Source organism: Balaenoptera ricei, chromosome 7 (genome assembly GCF_028023285.1).
Source record: "Balaenoptera ricei isolate mBalRic1 chromosome 7, mBalRic1.hap2, whole genome shotgun sequence".
NCBI lineage: Eukaryota > Metazoa > Chordata > Mammalia > Artiodactyla > Balaenopteridae > Balaenoptera > Balaenoptera ricei.
In genome coordinates this window covers 65,758,589-65,782,529 of record NC_082645.1, presented here as the reverse complement: position 1 = coordinate 65,782,529, position 23,941 = coordinate 65,758,589, and the positions used below count along the sequence as shown (strand labels likewise).

Below are 23,941 nucleotides of genomic sequence, written 5' to 3'. Positions count from 1 at the left end.
GCATCTAGGACTGGGAGGATGAGAATAAGGAAGCTATGCCACAAGGGGAGTAGCTGAAGGAATTGGAGATAAGTTGAAAAGAATGATCTCAGGTGGAGGATTATAGGGAACATGTTAATTATTGTCGAATATTTCAAGGGCTGTCAGTTAATGAGATCCATGCTCTGTGGCTGCAAACCACGGGACAGGGAGCAAAAGATGGTGATTATTGGAAAGTAGATTGAGCTGCCACAAAATGGCATGGAATATTTTTGTAGGTAATGAGTTCCCTGTCACTAAAGGCATTCAGTTTGATATTGATGTCCATTTGTCATGTGTGTTGAAGAAGAGATTGAAGCAGAGCCATTTTCAGCCCTTACAGTGTCTCTGTGAGAATTAGAAAAAAGGTACTCCCTCTAAATGGATGCAGCTCTAAGCCAATGTGCGCAACCAGGCTAGATTTCAGCCCCATTCATTACTTTGACAGGGCACCCCTGTACAGGGCAGAACCTGCATAATATACATGGCTGTGTCCATGATCTTACCATGTTCTATTCCAACAGCAGTCAGTCAAAGGGAGTAAACCACACAGAATAAAAGGGCCCTCATAAATCAGGAGGAGTTGACCTATAGGACCTTTATGAAAGAACTGATCCTTTAAGCTAGATTGTGTCCCTCAGGAAGTAGAAATAATTTGGGCCTTTTCCTTTGTGATTAAACCCACAACACCACATTGCTGAAATGTCCAAAGGGGTACTGTCACATGCAGAATTTACTTTAGAAGTTGTTAAAAAGTTGATACTTTAAAAAAAATGTTTGCTATGGCTAGATAATATGATAAGTACTTTCATAAATTATTACCTTAATCTGCACAATAACTAAGTAGTAGTATTATACCCATTTTACAGATGACATGTAAGTTACTTGTCTGAGAGTACTTTGCTTGGAAGTGGCAAGGGAGGCAAGTTAAGTCAGTGTGTCTGACTCTAAAACCCATAGTCTTAATCATAAAACAAAATTACCTTTTTTTTTTTTAAAAGAAAAGAAGCAAGGTTTTGAAAGCTCTAACTCAGTGTCATGATTCTGCATTCCAGAATCATGGAAGGTTGAATGGTACAAAGGCCAGAATGTGATATAAATACTTAGACTGACTAATAACCTTCCTGACTGTCTCTCTAACCATCCTGTCCCCCTGGGCCTTAATTTATGTACCTAGGCAAGATTAAACTGAAGAAAATGGAGGCGTGGTTTTCAGAAAATCTGTTTGCACTGTTGCAGCTTTAGGTCAGTTCAAATCTCATCTCCTCTCTGAAGCCTTAGCCTCACCTGAAGCCTTAGCCCCACCTGAAGTTGTTTCTCCCTCCCTATACTTCTTCCTCATTCATGATTGGCACAATTGGCTTGGCAACTAGTCAACACAGCCATGTGACAAATTTTTCATTTGAAATTTGAACTGGGTATTTAAATAGTGCATTGTTTAATGTCAGCGTGTTTATTTCTCACCTCCCCGACTAAGTGGCAAGCTTCATAGGACAGAGACCATAGCTTATATTTTCTAGAAACCACCTCAGCAGTGCCTGTGCCCAGGGCTGATGCTTTTGCATTGTCTGCAGTTTGGAGTGATTTCAGTACATGTGCAGCCTGCACTAAGCCAGATTCTGAGCAGCTCTATATCTAGAAGGAGTCTTCCAGGAGCCCCTGCTCAGTAAGCATTTCCATCACCATCTTTGGGGATTCTGTAAGTAGGGACCTAAAGCTCTGGATTGTCAAATCCAGTGTTTTTTCCTCCTTCTTCCTTGACTGCAGCCTGAGGCTGAAGTGTTTGTTACCTGCAGCCTCTCCCTGAAACCCTCTGTAATGTTGACTGGCCTCCCTTCTTTTTAGTGAAAACCTACTCTTCTTGCTCTATTCCTACCCATCGACTTCTTCCCAGAGAGGCAACAGGGTAAACAGAATAATCTGGGCCTTTGGAGTCACACTTTAGCTGAAAATCCTATTTCCACTTGGGAAAGTCATTTAGCATCTCTGAGCCTCAGTTTTCTGATCTGTAAAATGTAGAGAATTGTACTCATAGGATTTATGTGAGGACAAAACAAACTAGTTAGGTAAGCATCCAGCTTCCCTTGGCTCACCGTGGGTGATGATTAATTTGTTTTCCCTTTTTTCTTTCTCCTCTTTATCCCCTCCCTCTTTATTACTGCCTTTCTTCTCCTTCCTTCGCCTACAGATATACCTATATATTCTCTCCCTGAGTGATCTCATCCATTTTATATTCCCTGAAGATAGCCCCAACTCTGTATCAGTACTTTCAGTCCTGAAAACTTGATATGGGCTCTGGTCCTGGATTTTCAACAATGAATAACCTGTTCCAGGCTCACAGGATGTCTGTTATCTTCCCTCATCTCCCCAGTCCTCTAAACAACTCCCTTCTGCCAATAGTGCCACAGGCATACATCAGCAAAATGTAAGGCACTGCTGCCTGTCCACCAAGCCCTGTGGAATCGTCTGCAGTAGCTCCTGAGTGGCCAGCGTCGTCACCTCCCACTGCACAACTTAACTGGTCTGCCAGGACCTCTCCCCACCTTCAGCCTCTCTTAGCCAGTTCTTCTTGCTCATTCTCCCTGGATTAAGTTTCCTAAGGTCACAGCTCGAGTCCTGTCACTTCCCTGCTCAATACTCTTACATCGCTCCCCATTGCCTATAACGTAGGTCTCAGCTCCGTGGTCAAAGCCTCCACCTTTGGGCCCTGACCTCCTGTTCAGTCTTATTCCCCTACAGTATGCGTCCCGTGTTCCAAGGCGATTAATCAGTGTTCCAAGAGCACACCCTTGTACTCTGCTGCTTCATGACCTTTGTTCCTGCTCTTTCCTCCTCCATGGGTGCCTTCTTCCTCACCCTTCCAATCTCTCCTTGTTGAACTCTTGCCCATCCTGAGACCCACTTAAAGGTTTTTGATACTTGTTGATAAAGCTGGTTCCTTCCTTAGTTCTCGGTTACCCCTCCTCAGCCTCCCCGTACCCCAGCATTTCTTTCGCAGGTTCCCTCCCTGGCTTGTCCCCAGGGTCCTGTACAGCTCTTCTTCCCACCACACGCTAGGTCAGCATTTTCCACATTGTTTCATCACAGAAGAGACGTAAACAAAACCTGTGGTACACAGGCAGCGCAGAATGAATCGACAGCTTGATTAATCACTGCAAGAAATCATCAGCATTGAATCACACCCTTTTATAAGCTGACAAGTGACTTCATTAAGTTGAAACCTCATATCAGGTGCACTGTTATGTTTCTTCCTGTATTTTGCTTTCATTGCAGCACAATGTAAAATTTCACTTCTCACGGGTAGAATACAGCAAAGAGAAAATAAAACGTGGACTTTTTTGTTGTTCCTTTGTTTGTTTGAGAAAATAAAGGCTTCATCTTCCTTTGAAGTCCTCAGTCTTTTTCCTTCTTTGACTTAGCCATCATCTGAGAAATTCAAGACTCTGCTTTTTATTAACGCTTTCATCTTCAGCCAGAGATCCATAGGGAATACGTTTATGTACCAGTAACGTTTAATATGCAATAAGGGCTGAATAACCTCCCAAATATATGTTGAATTTATCAGACGCAGACCAGCAGTCATTACAGATGAGATACATTCATGATGGTAAATGATGTCTGTGCTTCCCTCTCATTCACACATCTGGTGGCCTCTCCATGTCAGTTTCTGGCATTCCCAGTATGGCACAAATTCCACACAGGCACATTATTGCATAATAACAATGACTGTGCACAGCATTTAGTGTTTTTATTACATATAATGCAGCTTAGATTAAAAAGTCAACAGAATTATTATTCTCACTGTAGTACACTCATTAACATCTTCAGGAACCCAGGGTTCCACAGAATGTAGTTTGGAAAACATTGCCCTGTATACTTGCATTCATTTACATAATTTCAGTTATTACTGGTCAAGCCACAAATCTAACATCCTCCCTGAAAATCTTCCTTGATATTGCTAATTTGAACAGTGCTCAAGTTTGCATTTCCACAGCTCGTGGCAGTGCTCAGTAGGCACCGGGGGAAGAAATGATGGAAAGGAGGGATGAAGTGAGGAATCTTACTAATTCTTACGGCATTTCTGTAAATTTGACATTTGTAGTGAAGTAGTGAAAGTGACACAAGGGAAAGTTCACAAAATCATTTAACATAAAATTCCTTGTTAAAATCAAATATGGATTATTTTAAATTATTATTGTTAAGGGTAGAGTTAAAACAGATTTTCCAGTAAGATTTTGTAAGTAGGAAGTGTGTTTTTGTTAAGAAACATACTCTGAAACTACAAAAATAGTTAACAAAACACTAACACTGAGTCTAGACGTGCTCTTTTGCTACACTTAAACTTTTGTAAATTCTCAATTTATTTCCGGATTTTTCTCCATCCTTAGGTTTAATTCTCCCTGGTATCAAACATCTGGTCTGCTTAGTTAGGGGGTGCAAGCTAGGAAGGTCAGTGGAATTTATTATGCCATGGCGTTGGCATCCTATCGTCAGTTTTGGTCATTACCTGGTTATCTGCTTTATGTCTGCCTGCTTTGGGGCCTAAATACAACCTAGAGTTATCCTCTGGATCATAGAGGATCTATCATTTCTACCCATGGAGTTGATTATTTTACATGATAGCAGGTAAGTAGTTTTGAAGTAGCTGCTTATAATTACCTCACTATTGTTCTGTGATTAAGGTCACTTACCCCTTCTTAATGAGGGTAGGTAATCCTGCTATGAGTGTACTCTTATAGGGTTTGCTTTCAGGTAAACTGATGTTTTTCTCTTTTCTTACTGCCTGCCTTGATGTTCTGATAGTTTCAAAGAAAGCATGGAGAAATCATCATACTCCGACTGGCTAATAAATAACAGTGTTGCTGAGCTGGTGGCTTCTACAGGCCTTCCAGTAAACATCAGCGATGCCTACCAGGATCCCCGCTTTGATGCCGAGGTAAGAGGAGGCCTCTGGTTGCAGTCTTAAGGTTCAGTTGTTACCCTGGTTTGCTGGCTGAAGCAAAAAAGGGACATCATACAACTCGATAGCAACCCCTGAATTTACTGGCAATTCTTCTAAATCTTTCCCCTGTGATCTGATTTTTAACATCGCCTACTGCTGACTGACAGGAAAGCTTCCTCTCTCTACCCTGATTTGTGGCAAAATGGCTATATAGTTTCACTGCATATGTTTGAATCCCTGCCAATTATATTGTTACATTTTACATGTCTCTGAACTTTATATAAACTGAATTATACTGTATGTATTCTTCTGTGACTTGCTTTTCCATTCAATATATGTTCCTAAGTCACATGAATTTGTAATTCATTTATTTTCACTGCTGCAAAGTATTCCATTGTATGAATAAGTGTCACTTTTTTTATCCACTGTAGTATTGATGGAAATTTGGATTCAGTGTTTCACTGTTACACACATAACTGCTAAAGACATTCTTTAGTCCTCTAGTCTGATGCTCTTTTATGATTGGGAGCATTTTGTATTAAACATATAAGTAAACCCATGCATTAAGTATACTCATGCACATTTTATATTAAACATAGTTTATATTAAACTATGAAATGGTTAATAATAAAAATGTGTATGTAACGTAGTTATTTCCTGATAGATGCTAGCTAGTACAACTACCATATTTTAAAAGATTGCTCCGAAGAAAGAGTACGTTGGATTCTGTTACTGTTTAATGTTAATTATGAAGGCACATTGTGCTGATGTACAGAATATATTAATATAGATTCTGACTTGGCAGAAGTCTAACTTTTAAGGTGGTATGGAGTATCATCCAGATAAATTTACATGAATTTATAAAATGTCTCTACGTGTGTGTGTGCACCCATGTGTGTGTGGTGTGCATTCAATAAGTTACAAGATTAAATTACTACATTACAAAGCTAAGGTCTGAAGAGTAACAGGAGTGTTGCAGTGAGGACGGTGGTGTGTTCCAGGCAAGGCTGAGAGAGCATGAGGAGTCTGGGAATGGAGATGAGTTAATGTAGCTGGAGGGCCAGGTTGATGAGGTGGGAGAGGGAAATAGGGGCCAGATCGCCCAAAGGTTTTGAAAGCCGTGTTAAGAAGTTTGAGTATTTAACTTGGGCAATGGGGAACCAGTAGTTGTGTTGCAAGTGGGGGAGAAGCAGGAGTTATACTTTAGAAAGATCACACTGGCTTCAGAACAAAGGTTAGGTCAATAATAATAACTGAACATTTAATCAGAAATGAGAGCTGGTCTACGACTCTGGAGACAGACAAGGATTCAGTCCTAGTCTCTCAGACTCCAAAGCTCTGCCTCTGAAACCTGCCCTGTGCTGTCTCCTATGTCTGGGGTGGGACACAGCAATGGTTGGGAGGCTGGAATCCAAGTCAAATTTATAACTTCATTCAGATCTTTGCAGATCTCTGCGTGGAAAGCTTAAATTCCTGAAATTTACCACATCTCTGTGGCTGCCTGGAATTCTCTTTCCCCAGGCTACATCCTCTACGTATTTTCTATTCATTCTTCAGCATCAAGTGGAGATGCCTGTATCTTGGACATCCTTTCATGAACTCCCTGTCCGAGTTGGGTGTCTCTCCAGTGTGCTCTCTTAGCTGCCCCAATGCTAACCAACCTCTAGCTCTCGTCAGTTCTGATGCAGTATTTCTGAGCTTTGACATACCCTCCTTGGGAAAGTACACAGTCCAGAACTTCTTTAGTTCTCCTCCTGTAAGGAAGAATACCATCAACTTTGGTCCTGTGACTAGTAGAGCAGAAATGATTTATAGGTGTCAATATTTATATGCGTTAACATTATGATTGGGTTAAGACTGATGTTATGAAGTTTTGCCTTTTGCTATGTTTCTTTCCTTCTTGACTTTAGAGAGAGGATACTGAAGAAAAGACTTCTAAACACACAGTTTTATGAAGAAATGCTCTCAGTATTCTATTACTAACATCAGTAACAGCTGAACAAACTGAAAGGCTAGCTATGCAGAAAAAAATCATTAATTGCCAATTCATTGTTACAAAGTCAACATATTAGATTAGAGGTTAAGAGATGATGGTCGATTCCTACCCCAAATTATAGTGCTAAATTTGGTATGGATTGCTATTATTCTGCTCTGAGCTTGGGGCCATAAAGTCAAATTCTGGGGTAGCAAAAAGAGTCAACAAATTTACACCATTTTAAAAGTTGGTTCATAAGACATATGCAAAAGTGTAACAAAACATGATAAACACCCACTACCGAGTTTAAGAAAAAGAATACAATCATTACTTTTGAATCCTTGTACTGCTCTTCCCTAATCCAATCTCCTTTATTTCCCACACACTATCCTAATTTAACATTCCTTTGCTTTTATATATAGTTTCATCACATATGTTTGAATCCCTGCCAAATATATTATTACATTTTTTTACATATTATTACATATTTTACATTTTGCATGTCTCTGAACTTTATATAAATTGAATTATACTGTATATCTTCTTCTGTGGCTTGCTTGTTCATTCAACATAAATTCCTGAGTCATGTGCATTTGTAATTCATTCATTTATTTTTAGGGCTCCTAAGTATTCCATCGTATGAATGTGTCACTTTATCCACTGCAGAGTTGATGGACATTTGGATTCAGTGTTTTGCTGTTACATGCATAACTGCCAAGGACATTCTTGTCCATGTCTCCAAGTGCACATGTGCAAGAGTTTTTGTAGTGTCTGTACCTAGGAGAGTGACATGCTGGGTCATAGGCTACAGGTATCTTCACCTTTAACAGGGAATAAAAAGTTCTTGACCAATCATTACTTTTTTTCTTATGAAAACCAGTATATGTCTCAAGAATACTTCTTGCTGATACAATATAGTGAGCCTGAATAGCCCATATCCTTATGTCTACAGGCAGACTCCTACCACATCTCTTCCTGATGAGCGATATAGCCATTTCACGTCTTCCTCCACACTTACAGTCCATTCCAGTAAGACAGCCTGCCCGCTGATCTATAAAAAGAATGTTGTGGGCTCTCAAGCAAAAATGCAACAGTTAATTCTATGGGACTGAGCATAAAAATTTCATGCCCTGATCCAGTAGTTAGAGGCAATGATGTCTGAAGACAGTAAACTGTGGTAGGTTAAGCAGTGACCATTTTGTGAAGTCACTTTCATCCCTATGATAAAATAAAGCAAGTACCTAGACCATCATTATTTCTTGACCTTCCACCTAAAATGCTTCCAATCTTCCACACAACTAATACCAGATTTTAAATGCAAATCGGAAGATGCAGTATACCATGATTTTTACAGTTCTCTTTCTGTGGTACTGAAATATAAAATTACTTTACGTTCCCCTTCTCATGCTGAGGGGGAAAAAATTGGAAAAGAATTAATCAGTACAGATGGAGGTGAGAGAGAGAGAGAGAATTCTGCCTAAATATAGGTAGTTAATAGATTTGTCCTACAAATGTGTATATGTTGTGTGTGTGTGTGTGTGTGTGTGATGTATCACACCAGGAAAAGCAAAATTATTTATCTGTTTAGGCTTCCTCCCTTTTCAAGAATATTTTGCCTCAGTGACAGGTGTCAACTGCTTATGTTAATTAATGAATGAAACAAACTCCAGACTGAGCCACAGAGCTCTCCCTCAAGAAGCTAAGAGGCTTGAACCTTCTCCTTACAAGCCTGATATAAGATGTTGTAGATGATAAGATAAAGACAATCAATTCAGATAATATCTTTCATTAACATACTAAGTATTTCCCTCAAGAAAAAAAAATACAATGACAAAATGGAATTGCTTCACCCTTTCACTAAAGGTAATTCTAGAATTATCCTAGAGACAGAGGGGACCTTTTAGAATTGTGCTGTCTTCTTGCAAAGGTTTGCGTCCTCTCTTCTTGAGTCTGGTATATGGGTCCATAGTTTTTCCCAGTAATCATAACTAAGTAGTTGTTTATCAGTGGTAGAATATAAGGAAAATCATTTTTTTAAAATCCAGGATTAATGGATTATCTCCAATAGGTATCTCCACTGGGGAAACTGTGTGCATTTTTGTTCTCTACATTCACTGAGTTCCCTGAATAATTTGAGACTGGTTAACAAAAATGATAATTTGCAGAGAAGTTTCAAGGGGAATTCTTTTCAAAGCATTTCCTATTTTTTCATATAGATTTTCTCAACATAAGTCTATATCCTGAGCACTGGTATCTATCCTAAATTTCTCAATGGCTCAGTGACTAATTCTGGCAGTTTGAATTCTCTTCACTGAACATGAAGAAGGACCCCAATTCAGTAGACAGTAGTGACCTGGGATAGAGCCCCCCCAAAGTAGATTGGCCTTATTCTGGGGTTTCATACTGTAGATATATCAACTTTCAGTTAATAGACATATTAGAGATTTCTTTCCTTTACAGGTGAGGAAACAGGCTCAGAGAGCTGAAGTGACTTGCCTAAGGCCACACAGCATCCTCAAGACAGGGCACAGAACAGACTGTGGGCTTTCTGATTCCTAATTCAGTTCTCTCTCCCCGAGTGGCCTCTCATGGGGACCAGCTGCTCAGGGGCTGCCTGGAAAACTGTCACCACTCTGTCATTCCTCTGTCTACACAGGTGTAGGAATTTATGTCCGGCAGATCTATCTTTTTGTCCCAACTGCCCCACTCACCAGCTGGGTAGTCTTGGGCATGCTACTTGCATATATAATGTAACGAGTAAAATTCTATATAAATATTTTGTAAATCGTGCAGTCCTATAAATATATAAATATATAAATGTCAGGTGAAGATTTTAGTCTGGTTGAGGACTAGTTTTTTGGTTCTTGAGGGATTGCTAGAAGCAGGTCCTTTTCTCTAAATGAGGAGGTCTTTACACAGAACTGCAGACCAGCAGACCTTGATCATGGACAAGCCAAAGTCAATGTCCTTTTCCTCCAGAGACACAGTGGGGAAAGAAGAAGAAAGTCTCTAGCCAAAGAGAGGAATAAAGGGTGACTGTTGACAGCAAAGAAGGGATGGTGGCAGTAATCTGATAACTTGTAGATCTTCAAGAAAGCCAGGTCTTTTCCTGTCTGGTCAGAGGAGAAACAATAGCAGGTGTTACCTACAAAGGTGAATAAGGCTGGATGCATGTCCTATGGCCTTGGGCTGCTCTGGGGAGATGTTCACCATATCCTCCCCTATGGAGACCAGCAATATGCGGCCCTGGCTCTTCACAAGAGTGGCTGGCCAGCCATCCAGGGGCCAGCTTACCCAAGCACATTTAGGTATGATCGGATTTTAGGGTCTGGCTGTACTGCCCAGGCCCAAGCAGCCCACCAGTCCTTAAATCATAAGGCTAAAAGCCAGTGTCTAATAAGAGAGAATTTATTCCATCAACATTTGCTTTGGCTATACAAAGTGGAAACTGTATTTCTCATTTCTGTGTCTTTCCTACCTTGTGGTAACTTCTGGTAAGTCCTCAGAAACTCTGCCCAAAGATATGGAGCAAGAGAACGATCCTTATTTTGAAATCTCAGTTGTGAAACTCTTGGTCTTCCTTTTGATAGAAGCTACAAAGGGGTGTCTTTAATGTGATGTAAACCTCATCCCAGGCACTTGCTGTGAGGCCTATGGGGCAAGTAATCATAGTTGTTTACCTGCTGTGTGTTCTCTTTGTGATTGTTTTAAATATTTAATGGTGTTCCCTCCTTGTGGTGAACAGAACGACTTAGCAGTGAGGCAGGTGATTACTTGCCTTCTGTCTGCCTGTTTGACTCCTAGAGAGGTACCTGCTGGGCTTGATAGCATGCATAGTTTTAAGGCCAAACTCCTTGGTTTATGGGTGGAAAATTATGACAGAATGGTTATATAAGATAGTCACAAAGCCAGAACCAAATTTCTGAGGTTTAAATTCTGCAGCCTTATGACGATCACTGTATGCTAATTCTCTTACAAGATTCTGCAGTCCTCAAAAAGAATGCAAGACAGAAAAGACTGACTAAATATATGATTATATTTATTCATAGTGGCTCAAGAAACACTCACGTTCATGGGTTATCATGCTAGTGGGTTTTGTAGTCTAATCAGTCATTTGCTCCGTGGCAGGGGTATTCATGCTTGGCTCCTAAAGACACTGACAGGAATATCATGTATATTAATTTTCTGTTGCTGTGTAACAAATCACTACAAATTCAGCAGCTTAAGGCAAACACCTATTTATTATCTTCTGTAGGTCAGAAGTCTGGCATGGCATCACTGGTTTCTCTGCTTAGGGTCTCACAAGGCCGAAAGCAAGGAGGTGGCCAGGTGGCATTCTCATTTGGTCTTGGCATTCTTTTCAAAGCCCATTCAAGTTGTTGGCAGAACTGAGTTCCTTGCAGTTATAGATTGAGCTTCCCATTTTCTTACTGACTGCTGGCCAAAAGTCTCTCTTAGCTCCTAGAGACTGCCCTCAGGTACTACTAGCCATATGGCCCTCTCACAACTTGGCAGCTTACTTCTTCAAAGCCAAAGGGAGAAACTCCAGTTGGCTCTCACAGAGGCTTACATAATGTCAGGAGTGACACACGAGAGGCTGTCCCATCACAGCCTTATAATATAACCTAATCAAAGAAGTGACAGTCCTATCATATTCACAAGTCCTGCCCACACCCGAGGGGTGGGGATTATACCAGATTTGTACAAAGTAGATGGTGGGCAGGTGTGAATCTTAGAGGCTGTATCTTTAGAATTCTGCCTACAACACTATAATAAAGACTAAAATTGAGTCCATACAAAATATCCCATGAGGTGATCTGTATGTCCTGATATGGAAAAAATGTCCACAAGAACAAAAGCAAGTCATAGAGAAGTATGTTTAGAATAATGTTTAAAAGTATGTATAGAATAATATATGTGGGTATATATACATATATATGTACATATTTTTCTAATAGACAACAAACTTAACATGTCCAAAACAGAACTTACAATCTCTTTTCTGCCAAGCTTGCTCCTCTGTTTCCCTATCTCTGTTAAGGCAACTCATTTCTTCCTAATGCTTGTGCCAAAAATGTTATAGGCATGATTCTCTCATGTTGCACATCTAACTCATCAGGAAGTACAATTGGCTCTACCTGCAAAATTTATCCAAAATCTGACCATTTCTCACCACTCAACTGCCACCACCCAGGTCCAAGCCACCATCATCTCTGGAGTATTTCATGCCGTAGCTTCTTAATCTACTTCTCTGCTTCCACTCTTCCCCTCCACACTCTTTCCTCAATACAATAGCCAGGGGTTTTAAATTTTTAAGTCATATTGTATCACAAGTCAGCTCACAAAGTTTTCATAGTCTCCTTATTTCACAAGAGTAAAATCCAAACTCACAATTCTTTCAGAGGTTTACAGTGCCCTACACGATGTCACCTCATTTTCTATCCTCAGCCCTCATTCATACTTCTCCAGCCACACCAGTCTCCTTGTTATTTCTAGAACATGCCACTCACACACCTACCTCAGGGCCTTTGCACTGGCTACTTCTCTGCTGAAATACTCTTTCTCCAATGTCTACGTGGGTCACATCCTCACCTCTTTATAGTCATCGTTCAAATGTTACCTGTTAGTAAGGTCTGGTGCCCTTGGTATTTCTAATCCCTTTTATCCTGCTCTGTTTTTTCCCCATAATTTTTAATACCTTCTAACATATAATTTATTTATGTATTTTTTTGTATCGTTTACCATCTGCCTGCTCTCACTAGAATGTAAGCTCAAAGAAGGTGAGAATTTTATTGGTTTTGCTCACTGATGTATCCCCAACAACTAATAGGCATTATTATTGAATATTGTTCAATATTGTTGAATATATTATCTGTGTTATTTATGAATAATTATATATTGTTGAATATTATAAATTGATGTATGAACATATTACATATTTGTAGGAAAAGATCAGGAAGAACTTATCCCAAACTGTTAATAATTGCTATCTCTAGAGATGGCAAGATTACAGCTTTTGATTTTGGTTTAACTTGAAAATTTCAGGGGTGCATATATTGTTTTTGTAATTAGGCAAAATTATAAAGATGTTTTAAAATGTTAGACCTTTTATATCTTATGTGAAATTATATTTTACCAGGCTATTATGAGCGCTCTAAAAACTATAAACTATTACTCAAAACCAGAATTGAAATAATGCAAGATCTAAGTACACTAACTTGTCTTGCTGTATCTTTGGGGAATTCAGATGGATTACTTTCTATTGCCCTCATCAGCATGGAGTGTTGGTTGGCTTTTATTCTAACTAATATCCTTGTCTGAGACTGTCCCAACAGCATGTATATAAACTGCATTTGCAAATAACCTGACATTGGGTCAGGTGGCTTCTTGGAGTGCATACTCTATTTACAAATACCTTCACCATGAAACAATTATTCTGGCCTTGCTTTTAGTCAGCATTGTGCTTATGAACTCAACTCCCAATAATTAGTTACACTCTAGCACATCATCTGTGAAGCTTTCTGCCCTTTTTTTTCATACTACATCAAAGAACACCTTAAAACAAGTATACTAATGCACAACAAGCTATTATTTACTCAATATAAGGTATACTATTCTGTTGCTTAATTTAGTATTTCCTTCCATTTATATAGTTATGGAAAGAATTTTCAGAGCCATTACATGCAGGGTTTTTTTCTGCCTGCAACAGAAATGAACAATTGGACCCAACATTTAAATAGGAAAGGTTCAGCAAGGGGAATAGCAGAAAATAACTAAAAAGTAGGGCAGGCCTTATGCATGGATGGTTTGGTGGTCTGTGTGTTACAAATTCAGGAGTGGTGGAAAATCCATCAGCACCCAGGTCTCCTCTGCCATGGGGGCTGATACCCAGAGTTACACAGTTAAATCTAAGATGTCATGATATTAATTCTGTCACTCTTCAATCCCATGCAATTCTTCCCTGTGACGTTCTTTCTCTGATTTTTTTTTTTTTATTAAAGCCTGTTATAGACAACTCAAAAGTTCTTACCCTTGTCCTGTAGCACTTAAGGATAATGGGACTTCAGGCTCTGAGATCCTTTGACTTACAGCATTAAAGTCCCTTTTGCCTGTCAGGTCTTCACAGCAAAGCACTTCTGCAATCTGGGATGCTGAGTGCTAGCCTGGCAGGTCAGCTCCTTTTCCATTCTTTGTAACGCCTTCTGGTCTATCAGTTATGCTTCTGTTACAAAGGGAAACGTGCAAAAATGGAACCATTAAGAGGTAGGGCTGAAATGCACTTGCTCCCGGTAATCTCTCAGTTGCTGATACTTAGTGTAAACCAGGCTGAGAGCCTTTCCTGAGAATAGGATTTGGTAGGGAAGATTGGACAATGGATGTAAAATTTCCAGATGACCAGGAGGGTGAGGAAAGTTAGGAGGATTACTAAGACTTGAATAAGTTATACAATGGGGAAGCTGTGGGTAGTGAGGACAGATAGGGGGCCATGGTTCTAAGAGTCGAACAGACTTTGCTGCATCGGTGGTGGAAGACAGTGCGTCGGCTCTAAGCCCAAAGGTCAGTTATTTTTTAGGAGTGCTTTCGTCAGGAATTTAAGGAATCATTTGTAGGCAGTGTTCTAGAAACCTATGTGCAGATGAGGTTGGCATAAAGAAATGCCTCTTTGTTGTTTCAGGGAAATCAGGGGACTGACTCAGAACATCCCCTCCCTCACTTGTCCTAGTACCAGAATTTCTCACTGGTAGATTGGTGTTTGGGGGATAAAGTATTACTTTAGATTACTATTAAAGTTGCACATATCGTTCTAGGGAAAGAAAACACATTGCACATTAATGAGTAGTATTACGTTATCACCAATTCTTTTAACATTCCCTTCGACTGCCTTTGAGAGTCTGGAAAATATGACAAGTATGTTTTGATGGCTCCATGAGGTAAACCATCTTAAATTATATCCATTAACTGGAAAGACCCAGTGAGGACAGAGACTTGGAAAATTTTTAGTATATACATCTTTAATTGGAAAGAACTAGGCACCCCTAGATTATGTATTTATTTTAATGGTAGCCTCCTGGAAAGGCTGCTTAGTCTCATATGGTCTAATATTTGGGACTCTAGTGATGTGAATTTTAATCTAAGAATGATCGAGCAGGGACCTTGTGGAACAATGGAGCAGATATTTCTGGGATGGTATTTCTTTCAATACTAGTAATATTTACACTTGTAAAGCCCCTTACAAATTTTGAAACGCTTTCATACACAGATTCTCGTAAAACAACTTGGAAAAATAAGGAAAAGCAGAAAGAAGAAATGATGAGAAGGTGCTCTAATGCCAAAATCTGGAGATAACCAGCGTTAATAGTTTGTTGTGCAGGAGATAAATATTGATGACAAAATTGAGGCATGAAGAGTTTTGGTGACTTCGTTGGGGTCAAGGGGCCGATAGATACTTTTGAGCTTCATTAACTGATGCAGTCTGGAGACTTGGGTTGTCTGATGCACAGCGATGATTCTTTCTTCCATACTTTCTTCTTCTTCCTTACCCTGTTTGGGATTCATTCTTCAGAGGTCTTGTGCTTCTACGACAGGCTTCATCTCCCATCTCCTTCTCCTTCAATCCCTGCAGAGGGTGATATATGCTTCCAGGCCTTGCTGTTTCATATAGTAATATAAACTAACCTGGGTTAGTTTAACTTTCCAGAAACAACAGCCATTGCCACAAATAGACCACTAGGGGATTGCCTCAATGATCTTAAAATTGGAAAATTCACTCTCATCATACTCTGCCATCCTTCCTTCTTCTCCTCTCCCATCTTGTTGGGCGCTTCAAGCTTGCTAATCATCACCACCCCCTCTTCCCTGTGCTCATAGCCAGTTAGTGCTGGCCCCACTTCCCTTCCTCAGCCAGAGTGGGAATGACTTAGAAATACCCTCAACATCCTCGGTCGCCGCTCCCCTCCTCCTGGGCTCAGCCCATGCGAGACTCTAGCTCTGCTCTCTCAGTGTGGCCTTCCTCTTCTCCAGAACTAACCACTTTACTTCTGTTCCTGATCCCATTCCTTCTTCCCTTGACTATCTTTGCCTTCAATTATCCTTCTGTGTTACTAAATCCAATAGCCCATTTTCAGCGTTTATCCTGTTTGACTATTCTGCAACATTTGACACTGTTGTTCCCCTATAGTTCTATTTAGAAAAGAACTTTTTATCTTGCGTACAAGTAATTCATTATCTAAAATTTAGAAAATAGAAATAGTAGTCTAAAAAACTCCCATACGCAGAGTTCTTTCACAGTGTATATACATGTATCACATCATAATGTTGTACGCTTTAAATATGTTACAGTTTTGTCAATTATACCTCAATAGAGCTGGATGAAAAAGGGATCAGTGGTTGCCAGAGGGATGGATGGATGAATAGGTGGTGTACAGAGGATTTTGAGGGCAGTGAAACTACTCTGTGTGATACTGTAATGGTGGATACATGTCATTATAAAGTTGTTAAAACCCATAGAACGTACAGCATCAAGAGTGAACCCTAATATAAACTATGGACTTTGAATGATAATGATGAATCAGTGTGGGTTCATCAGTTGCAACAAATGTACCACTCTAGTGAGGGATGTTGATAGTCAGGGATGTTGATGTGCATGTGTTGGGGCAGAGGGTATATGGGAACTCTCTGTACTTGCCTCATTTGTTATGAACCTAAAACTGTTTTTAAAAAATAAAGTTTATTTTAAAAGCAAAGAAACAAACAATTGAAAGGGAACTATTATGGTTATAATTTTTCTAGGATTTTCCAATGTATGTAATATATGTTTGTACACCCACAGATGCCCACACTATTATCACTTAATATATTACAATTTTCCCTGTTTACAAATATTCTTCTATAGCATGATTTTAATTAGATGGATAATATTCCACTGTGCTATGATTTACTTAACCAGCTCCCTCCAGTGGAATGTTCAGGTTATTTCTGATATATCATTATCATAAATAATGCTATGGTTCATACCTTTATACGTAAACTTTTGTTCATAGCTATGATAATTACCATAGGATAAATTCCTAGACATAAAATTGATAAGGCAAAGGGTGTTTATACTTTTTAGACTGGGTACATGTCAATAAATCTATTTCCAGAAAGGCTGTTAACAATGTGTTCACACATTAGGAATGCTATAAAGCCTGAGCTGAAGAATATGAGCTTTGGAGTTCTTTTCCATCCTACCTTCTTCTTCCTGTCCTAAATATTGTGTCCCCTCAGATTCAATTTTTCATCCTTTTTGTCTTTTTATTGGACAAGCTCTTTCTTGGTGATTTTACCCACGCAGTTAATATGAGAGGCTCCTTCTTCTCTCTCCCTTCCCGTTGCCCTCTCAATGGTAATGTGTGTCAGCTTGAATTTGGAATCATTTCCCTCAAACTTCCTGTGTTCCCCACCTCAAGGAGCTCCACCGCCCTTCCTCAAACCAGGAACCTCAATATTATCTTTTGTAGGGATGGGAGAACACATACTCCTACCTCCCTAGAACAAAAATTCTTTTGGGGAACTACACTAATTTTTTGGTAAGCAAAATTATCTTTTACTTCACTGACAAAGAGCCTGAGGTTTATTTTTGTCACCACCAAGCCTCTCAGGCTGTCTCTCTCCTTGTTTCTGTCACTCAGTGCATGTTCCCTTTCTTCTTGCACTGTGGTCTCTACCCTCAGCTGCTTCAGATTTCCCGGGAGAGGTTAGACAGGGGCTACAGTTGTCCCAAGAGTTGGCAGAGCCACTTGTGCCTGCTACTCAGCGCTGGGGCGGGACCACCGACAATTGTGTGTGACCCTCAGCAAAACAAAACACACCCAAGCATCCTAGTGCTGCTCTGGCCAGCCCAAGTCTATAGATTACACCTCCCAAGCCTCTCTAAAATTGACTTCCTTCTCTTCGTGCTCACTGACGTTGCTGTTATTCAGACTCTCTCCTTAGGGAGAGGAAGAAAACCACTTTGTTCTTTTGGAAGATAACTTTGATGGATGTGTTTGTGATTGGCTTCCTTTGAACCAATCTTTCCACTTTCAAAGCAGTCAGTCTGTCTAGGTCTTATCTGATAAGGGAAGATGTTAACAGTACCTACTTCATAGGGTTGTTTGAATAAGTATATGCAGTAATGCATGTGAAAGTGCAGAACAAGGTGCCTGACATCAATTGAGCATCCAGTAAATGTTATCTTGTCATCATCGTTACCCTCATCTTTGAAGACCCACTTTTACGGAGCTAAAACTGCTCCAGATTTCTCTAAACACAGTCAGTTGCTGGCTTTTGTGTGGTATTCTGAACGTTCTTTACTTGGACACTTATTTTATCTGAACTACTTCTGTCTTGACTAGACTGTGAGCTCCTCAAGGGTAATAACTGTTTGAATTCATTTTTATATCCTTAATACCCAGCAATGTGTCTGGTGCATAGGAGGTGGTAAATAAATATATGATGAAAGAGTGCATTGATGAATGATTTATGCCCAGGCTTTTTGCTTTTTTTGTTTTTTTGGTTTTTTTCTGGAATTCTCAAAAATCAATTGATGTAATTTACGCTATTAACAAATGGAAAAAGAAAAAAATCACATGATCTAAAATCACATATTAAAAGGCATAGAATTGAAGAGTAAGATGACATGATAAAATGCCTGGAAAATCCAAAGCACTACAGATATTAAAGTTAACAATTGAATTTAGCAAGATTGATGGATGCAAGTTCAATATACAAAAATCAATTATATTTCTATATGTCAATTAAAAGCATTAGAAAATAAATTAATAATACCATTTATAATAACATGAACTTTTAAAACACCAGGTACAAATATAACAAATTATATGTAAGACTTCTGCATAGAAAACTATAAAAATTTGCTTAGAGAAATTTTTAAGAACTCTAAGTAGAGGGATATTATGGATTGAGAGACTCAATGATGTAAATATGTCAAGTTTCTCCCAAATTGACTGATAAATTCAATACAATCCCAATAAAAGTCTCAGCAGTGTAAGTGTGTGTGTGCGTGTGTGTGTGTGCGCGTGTACTTCAAGTTGATTCTAAAATTAATATGGAAATGCCAAGGGCAAAAAATGGTCAAGACAATCTAAAAGAAGGAAAAAGTTGGAGAAATTACACCACCAGATACCAAGACGTATTATAAGACATTATTATTCACGGCAGTATGGTATTGGTATAAGGGTAGACACATAAATCAATGAAGCAGAACAGAGTCCAGAAACAGGTCCTTACATATATGCACACATGATTAATGAAAAAAGTGGTACCAGATAGTGGCGGGGAGAGGCATGTCCTCTGCCCCACAAAATTGGTTCTGGTCCAGTTGGATATCCACCAAGAAAAAAAAAAAAAGAATCTTGACTCTCAGCTCACACTATACTCAAAAATTATTTTCAGTTGGATTGTAAATCTAAAAGTAACAGTTAAAACAATAAAGATTCTCGGGAAATAATAGGAGAATATCTTCATGAGCTAGGAATAGGGAAAGATTTCTAGGAAAAGATCAAAAAATTACTTTAAAAAACAAACTAATATACTGGTATCAAGAGTAGAAGACATCTGAAAAATTAATTCCTCAGAGGAAAACCAAAAAATAAATCCAAATATAAAATTTAGGTGTATAAATTAACTTCCAACTTCAACTTTTTAAAATATGTAGCTCTTAACTTCTACAATAAATGTTTTAAAATATAAAAGAAAATCTTTTATCCCAATAACCATAATCTAGAACCTCAATGTTTTATTTTTTCTCTGATTGGATTGGGATGACAGGTTGACCTTTCTCACTAGAAACCAAGGTCATATCAATTCACTAACACCCTTTCAGTCTTTAGTAGCTCTTATCTAACAATTCAAATATGGATCATTGGTTTTAATATTAAGTGGAGCTTGTTACTGAATGACATTTTTCTGATGTTGATAATTATACTTTTGTATTTCAAATATATCATCTCCTTACAATCTGTTAGGGTACAGAAAGATTGCTAAACCTTACTTTTATCTTATCTTTCGTGACTTTTATTTTTATATGATTTTGCAACATATGTAATAAATCAGTAATGTTAGAAATATAGAATATTAAAAGTAAATACATGGATAAGCAACAAGGTCCTACTGTATAACACAGGGAACTATATTCAATATCCTGTGATAAACCAGAATGGAAAAGAATCTTAAAAAAAAGAATGTATACATATGTATAACTGAATCACTTTGCTGTACAGCAGAAATTAACACAACATTGTAAATCAACTATACTTCAATAAATTTTTAAAAAGTAGATACACATATAACAGCATTATAGACTCAATTTTTTTACTAAAAGATGTGCTTAAAGAGAAATATTGACCACTGGTTTAATTAAAATGCTTTAAATACTCAGCAGAAACAGTTGCCAGAATTCTTGTCTGGTGGTGTGATCGTGATCAAGATAGTTTTCCATTCAGCTTTATGTGGGTGCAGGGATTGGGAGAGGTAGTGCTGGTGTGGGGTTTATTGGTTGATTCATATTTGGTTAGGGCATGATTTCCTTGGGATGTGCATTGTGATGTTTTAAATGAAAAGAGACAGGTGAGTATATGCATTACATTAGATTATAATATGTCTTTTTAAAAGTTATTTTTAAATATCTGTTATGAAACGTGGTAAGCTATATGTCAGAAATGGGTAGATAATATTTAATTTTAATTGATTACTTTCTTATATCCTAGGCTGAGCAGATATCTGGTTTTCACATAAGATCGGTTCTCTGCGTACCTATTTGGAATAGCAACCACCAAATAATTGGTAAGACATACCTAAATAGTTCAAACTTCTTTTATAAAGAAATGCAGTTTACTTTAAAATACATCCATCTCTTTTTTAAATGTTCCCCTTTTTATGTCCAGGACTCATCAACTTATGTCTCATACTCTTGTGTAATCTCGTAAGTGAAGACTCCTGATGAATCAGTGTTAATCAGGACAATGAATAAATATTTATTCCTTTAAATAAGAACCAATCGTTTTGAAGTTGGAGGGGATTTCAGAAAGCAGCTAACTGAACTCTTTTATCTTACTCTGTGGAAACTGAGGCCCAAAGAGAGAGAAGAGACTTGCATAAGGTCGCAAAGTGAGTTAGTAGCAGAGTCCCAAGTAAAACTCGGGCTTCTTAACTCCTAGTACATCTATATATTTACATCTATGCTTTTACACGTGGAGTAAATGCAAAGGAAGAAAGGACGTGCATTGTTAGGCATATACTGAACATGCGTCTTTCTGCCTGGATGGTTCCGAAATAGGTTACACTTTCCCCTGAATAAGGGAATTGTGGACCAAAGCAGTTTCCAATTTTTCTCTCCCTCCCTGCTCCTTTCCTTTCCTCGAAAATTCAGTTAGGAAAATCTCAAACCTAAGAAAGAAGTCTAAGCGAGAAGGGGTCAGTTGTTAAAGTCAAGAAGGATGGAGACATTAGTTATTTAAACACAATGAAAATGTGTTATTTTTCTAAGAGACATAAGGTAACATACATTTGGTAACTATTGTAACTATTTGCCTCTCTTTGCTTCACCCTAAGGTTGCCTCTTAAACTCTAAGATATTGGACTTACCAAAGGATTCAGTATTCTGTAAATATTGTTAAGACTTGAATTCTAAGAGAATTTTTTCATCAGTTTGCTTAATTTGCAGAAAATACTAGTACATTATTGAACATAAAGTATATTCTAAGATTTGAGAATTTGATCCCCTAGTACAAAGCATTGAATTACATCATGTGTAGAATTTTAAATATATTTAAGTTTTTTTTTTTTTTTTTGGCCACGCTGTGCAGCATGCGGGATCTTAGTTCCCTGACCAGAGAACCCCTGCCTCCTGCACTGGAAGCGTGGAGTCCTAACTACTGGACCGCCAGGGAATTCCCAAAATATATAATATTTAAGTTTAAAGAGAAGAGAAATTTCATGAGAAACACCATACGTTATCTGTAGATGTCCAATGGCAATCTCATCTGCAGTCCTACATTTCATTTCTTAACAGTAAACATCTGTTATTCTTTCAAAACTGACTGTAGTTTGCCTGTTACACACTAAGAGCTTTGTATTTTATTATACATGTCTTCTAGCATATGATGACTTACCTCCCTGATGGGAAGTTAGGTGTTTTAAAAAATACAAGCACGCTTTAGAATTATAGTCATTTTTGTTTATACTAAATAGGGATACAAGGGAATGGTTTTCAAGATTGTTGAATTTTTCCAGTTAGACTTGTGTGCTTTGATAGTTGTGCCCCAAATATCTGGTATAATGCTGGAAATGAACTTTGGAAAGAAGACACACACAAGTTAAATTTGTTAAAGCTAGTTTAAACCCATTGGGAACAGGCAACAAAACTAACCTTGCTTTGAAAGTTAACTGTGTCATAATTCCTAACATTTCTTGAATGTTCTCTCCGTGTGGAGCAATATGCTTTCCAAACATTAATCAAATGTTATCTCATTTAATCTTCATAACCCACTGAGATAGTTAACATTTTAATCCTCATTTTACTGATGAGGAAATTTAGTGTTAAAAAAGTTAGGTAACATGCTCACGGTAACACCACTAATGGTGGAGGTGAAAATTCAAACCAAGACTGTCTAACTCCAGAGCCTATGTTCTTAATCACTACGCCATGCTGCCTCAACTCAAGCACTGTGCTTCAGAGAATTGAAAAAAAAACTTAGTTATATGTATTTTTTTAATTGTATATTTATATAATTATGTACATTATATTTTTATATATTTTTAAATTATATATAATTAAAATTTTTATATATATTGCATGTATATATGTGTTCATATATACATACAGTTATAGATATTCAAGTATGTATATGTATATGTGTATAAGTATGTAATTGTGTATATATGTGTATGCCAGATACATCAATTATTGTGCACAGTCATCTTGAAAACCATTTTTAGTGAATCTGATTGATGCCTGGTAGAACTCCAGGCTTGCCTGAGACCGGGTCTGGATATCACAGCTGGAAAATAGACTGCATCCCTGTACACCTCAGATCTGCTCTGAGCAGACCTCAGATCTGCTCTCACGGAGGCAGCAGGTGTGAGAGTAACCAGGGATTAAGCTGAGTGTGTGCACTTAAAGGAGCATAGAGTCATCTTACTGTATTGTAGGAACACGGTGTCCAGCACCGAAAATGACCACATATCCCAACCTCTTCTCACAGGAGTGGCTCAAGTGTTAAATAGACTTGATGGGAAACCTTTCGATGACGCAGATCAACGACTTTTTGAGGTAAGAAAGTAAATTCGTGAACCAGGTATTACAGCTGAGTCACCAGTAGTCTCCTGGTTACAGCTTGCCCCCATTAGGAAGGATAAATAATTATTACTTGACATTTATTAATCATTATACTTCGACAGTGTGATGAAATTTAAAGGACGATTTAAAGAATATATCAATGTTTAGGTAAGATTTGATTCTCCTTTTTCATGAATTAGATGTTTTTACCCTAATTGATTGTTTTTTGCAGAATTGAATTGCCTCCCTCTTCTCTCCAAAGTGTTAATTGTCTTATCTTTGTCTTGTTTGTGTGTGTTCAGTCATGAGACCTCTAGCCAGCTCTGCCAGGCGTACTGCCATCACCTTTCTTATGTTTACAAGCTTCTGTTTACTCCAGTCTGCCCTCTAGCTAGAGAGGGTAGCCTTGAACAGGCTTCCTAGTAGACTTTGTACTGGTAGCCAACATGAAAACCCCATGATTCTTTTTCTCCAGCTGAGGCTACATCAGGGCTTCTTTACTAATTGGTTCTAAATCTGAATCCTCTGTCCCCTTAACATTTACCTCATTTACACTCACTTGGTTTCCTTACCAAAATATTTTATAGCCTAGCTACTGAAAGAGGTGGCTATTGGTTAAATGGGATGAAATTACTAAAATCAGTTCACAACCTAAATAAAGAATGCATTTAAATGGACTGTACGTTTT

The 23,941-nt window shown here is 38.4% G+C and overlaps 1 protein-coding gene across 1 annotated transcript in view; it reads left to right on the top strand.

Annotated features, from left to right (window-relative positions):
* PDE11A (phosphodiesterase 11A) overlaps positions 1-23,941 on the top strand; it is a 423,612-nt gene that overhangs the window by 216,524 nt on the left and 183,147 nt on the right. Inside the window, exons 6-8 of the mRNA XM_059927271.1 lie at positions 4,822-4,954; positions 20,684-20,759; positions 23,180-23,247. Of these exons, the coding sequence (XP_059783254.1) occupies positions 4,822-4,954; positions 20,684-20,759; positions 23,180-23,247 (277 nt within the window). The remainder of the gene's footprint in view (positions 1-4,821; positions 4,955-20,683; positions 20,760-23,179; positions 23,248-23,941) is intronic.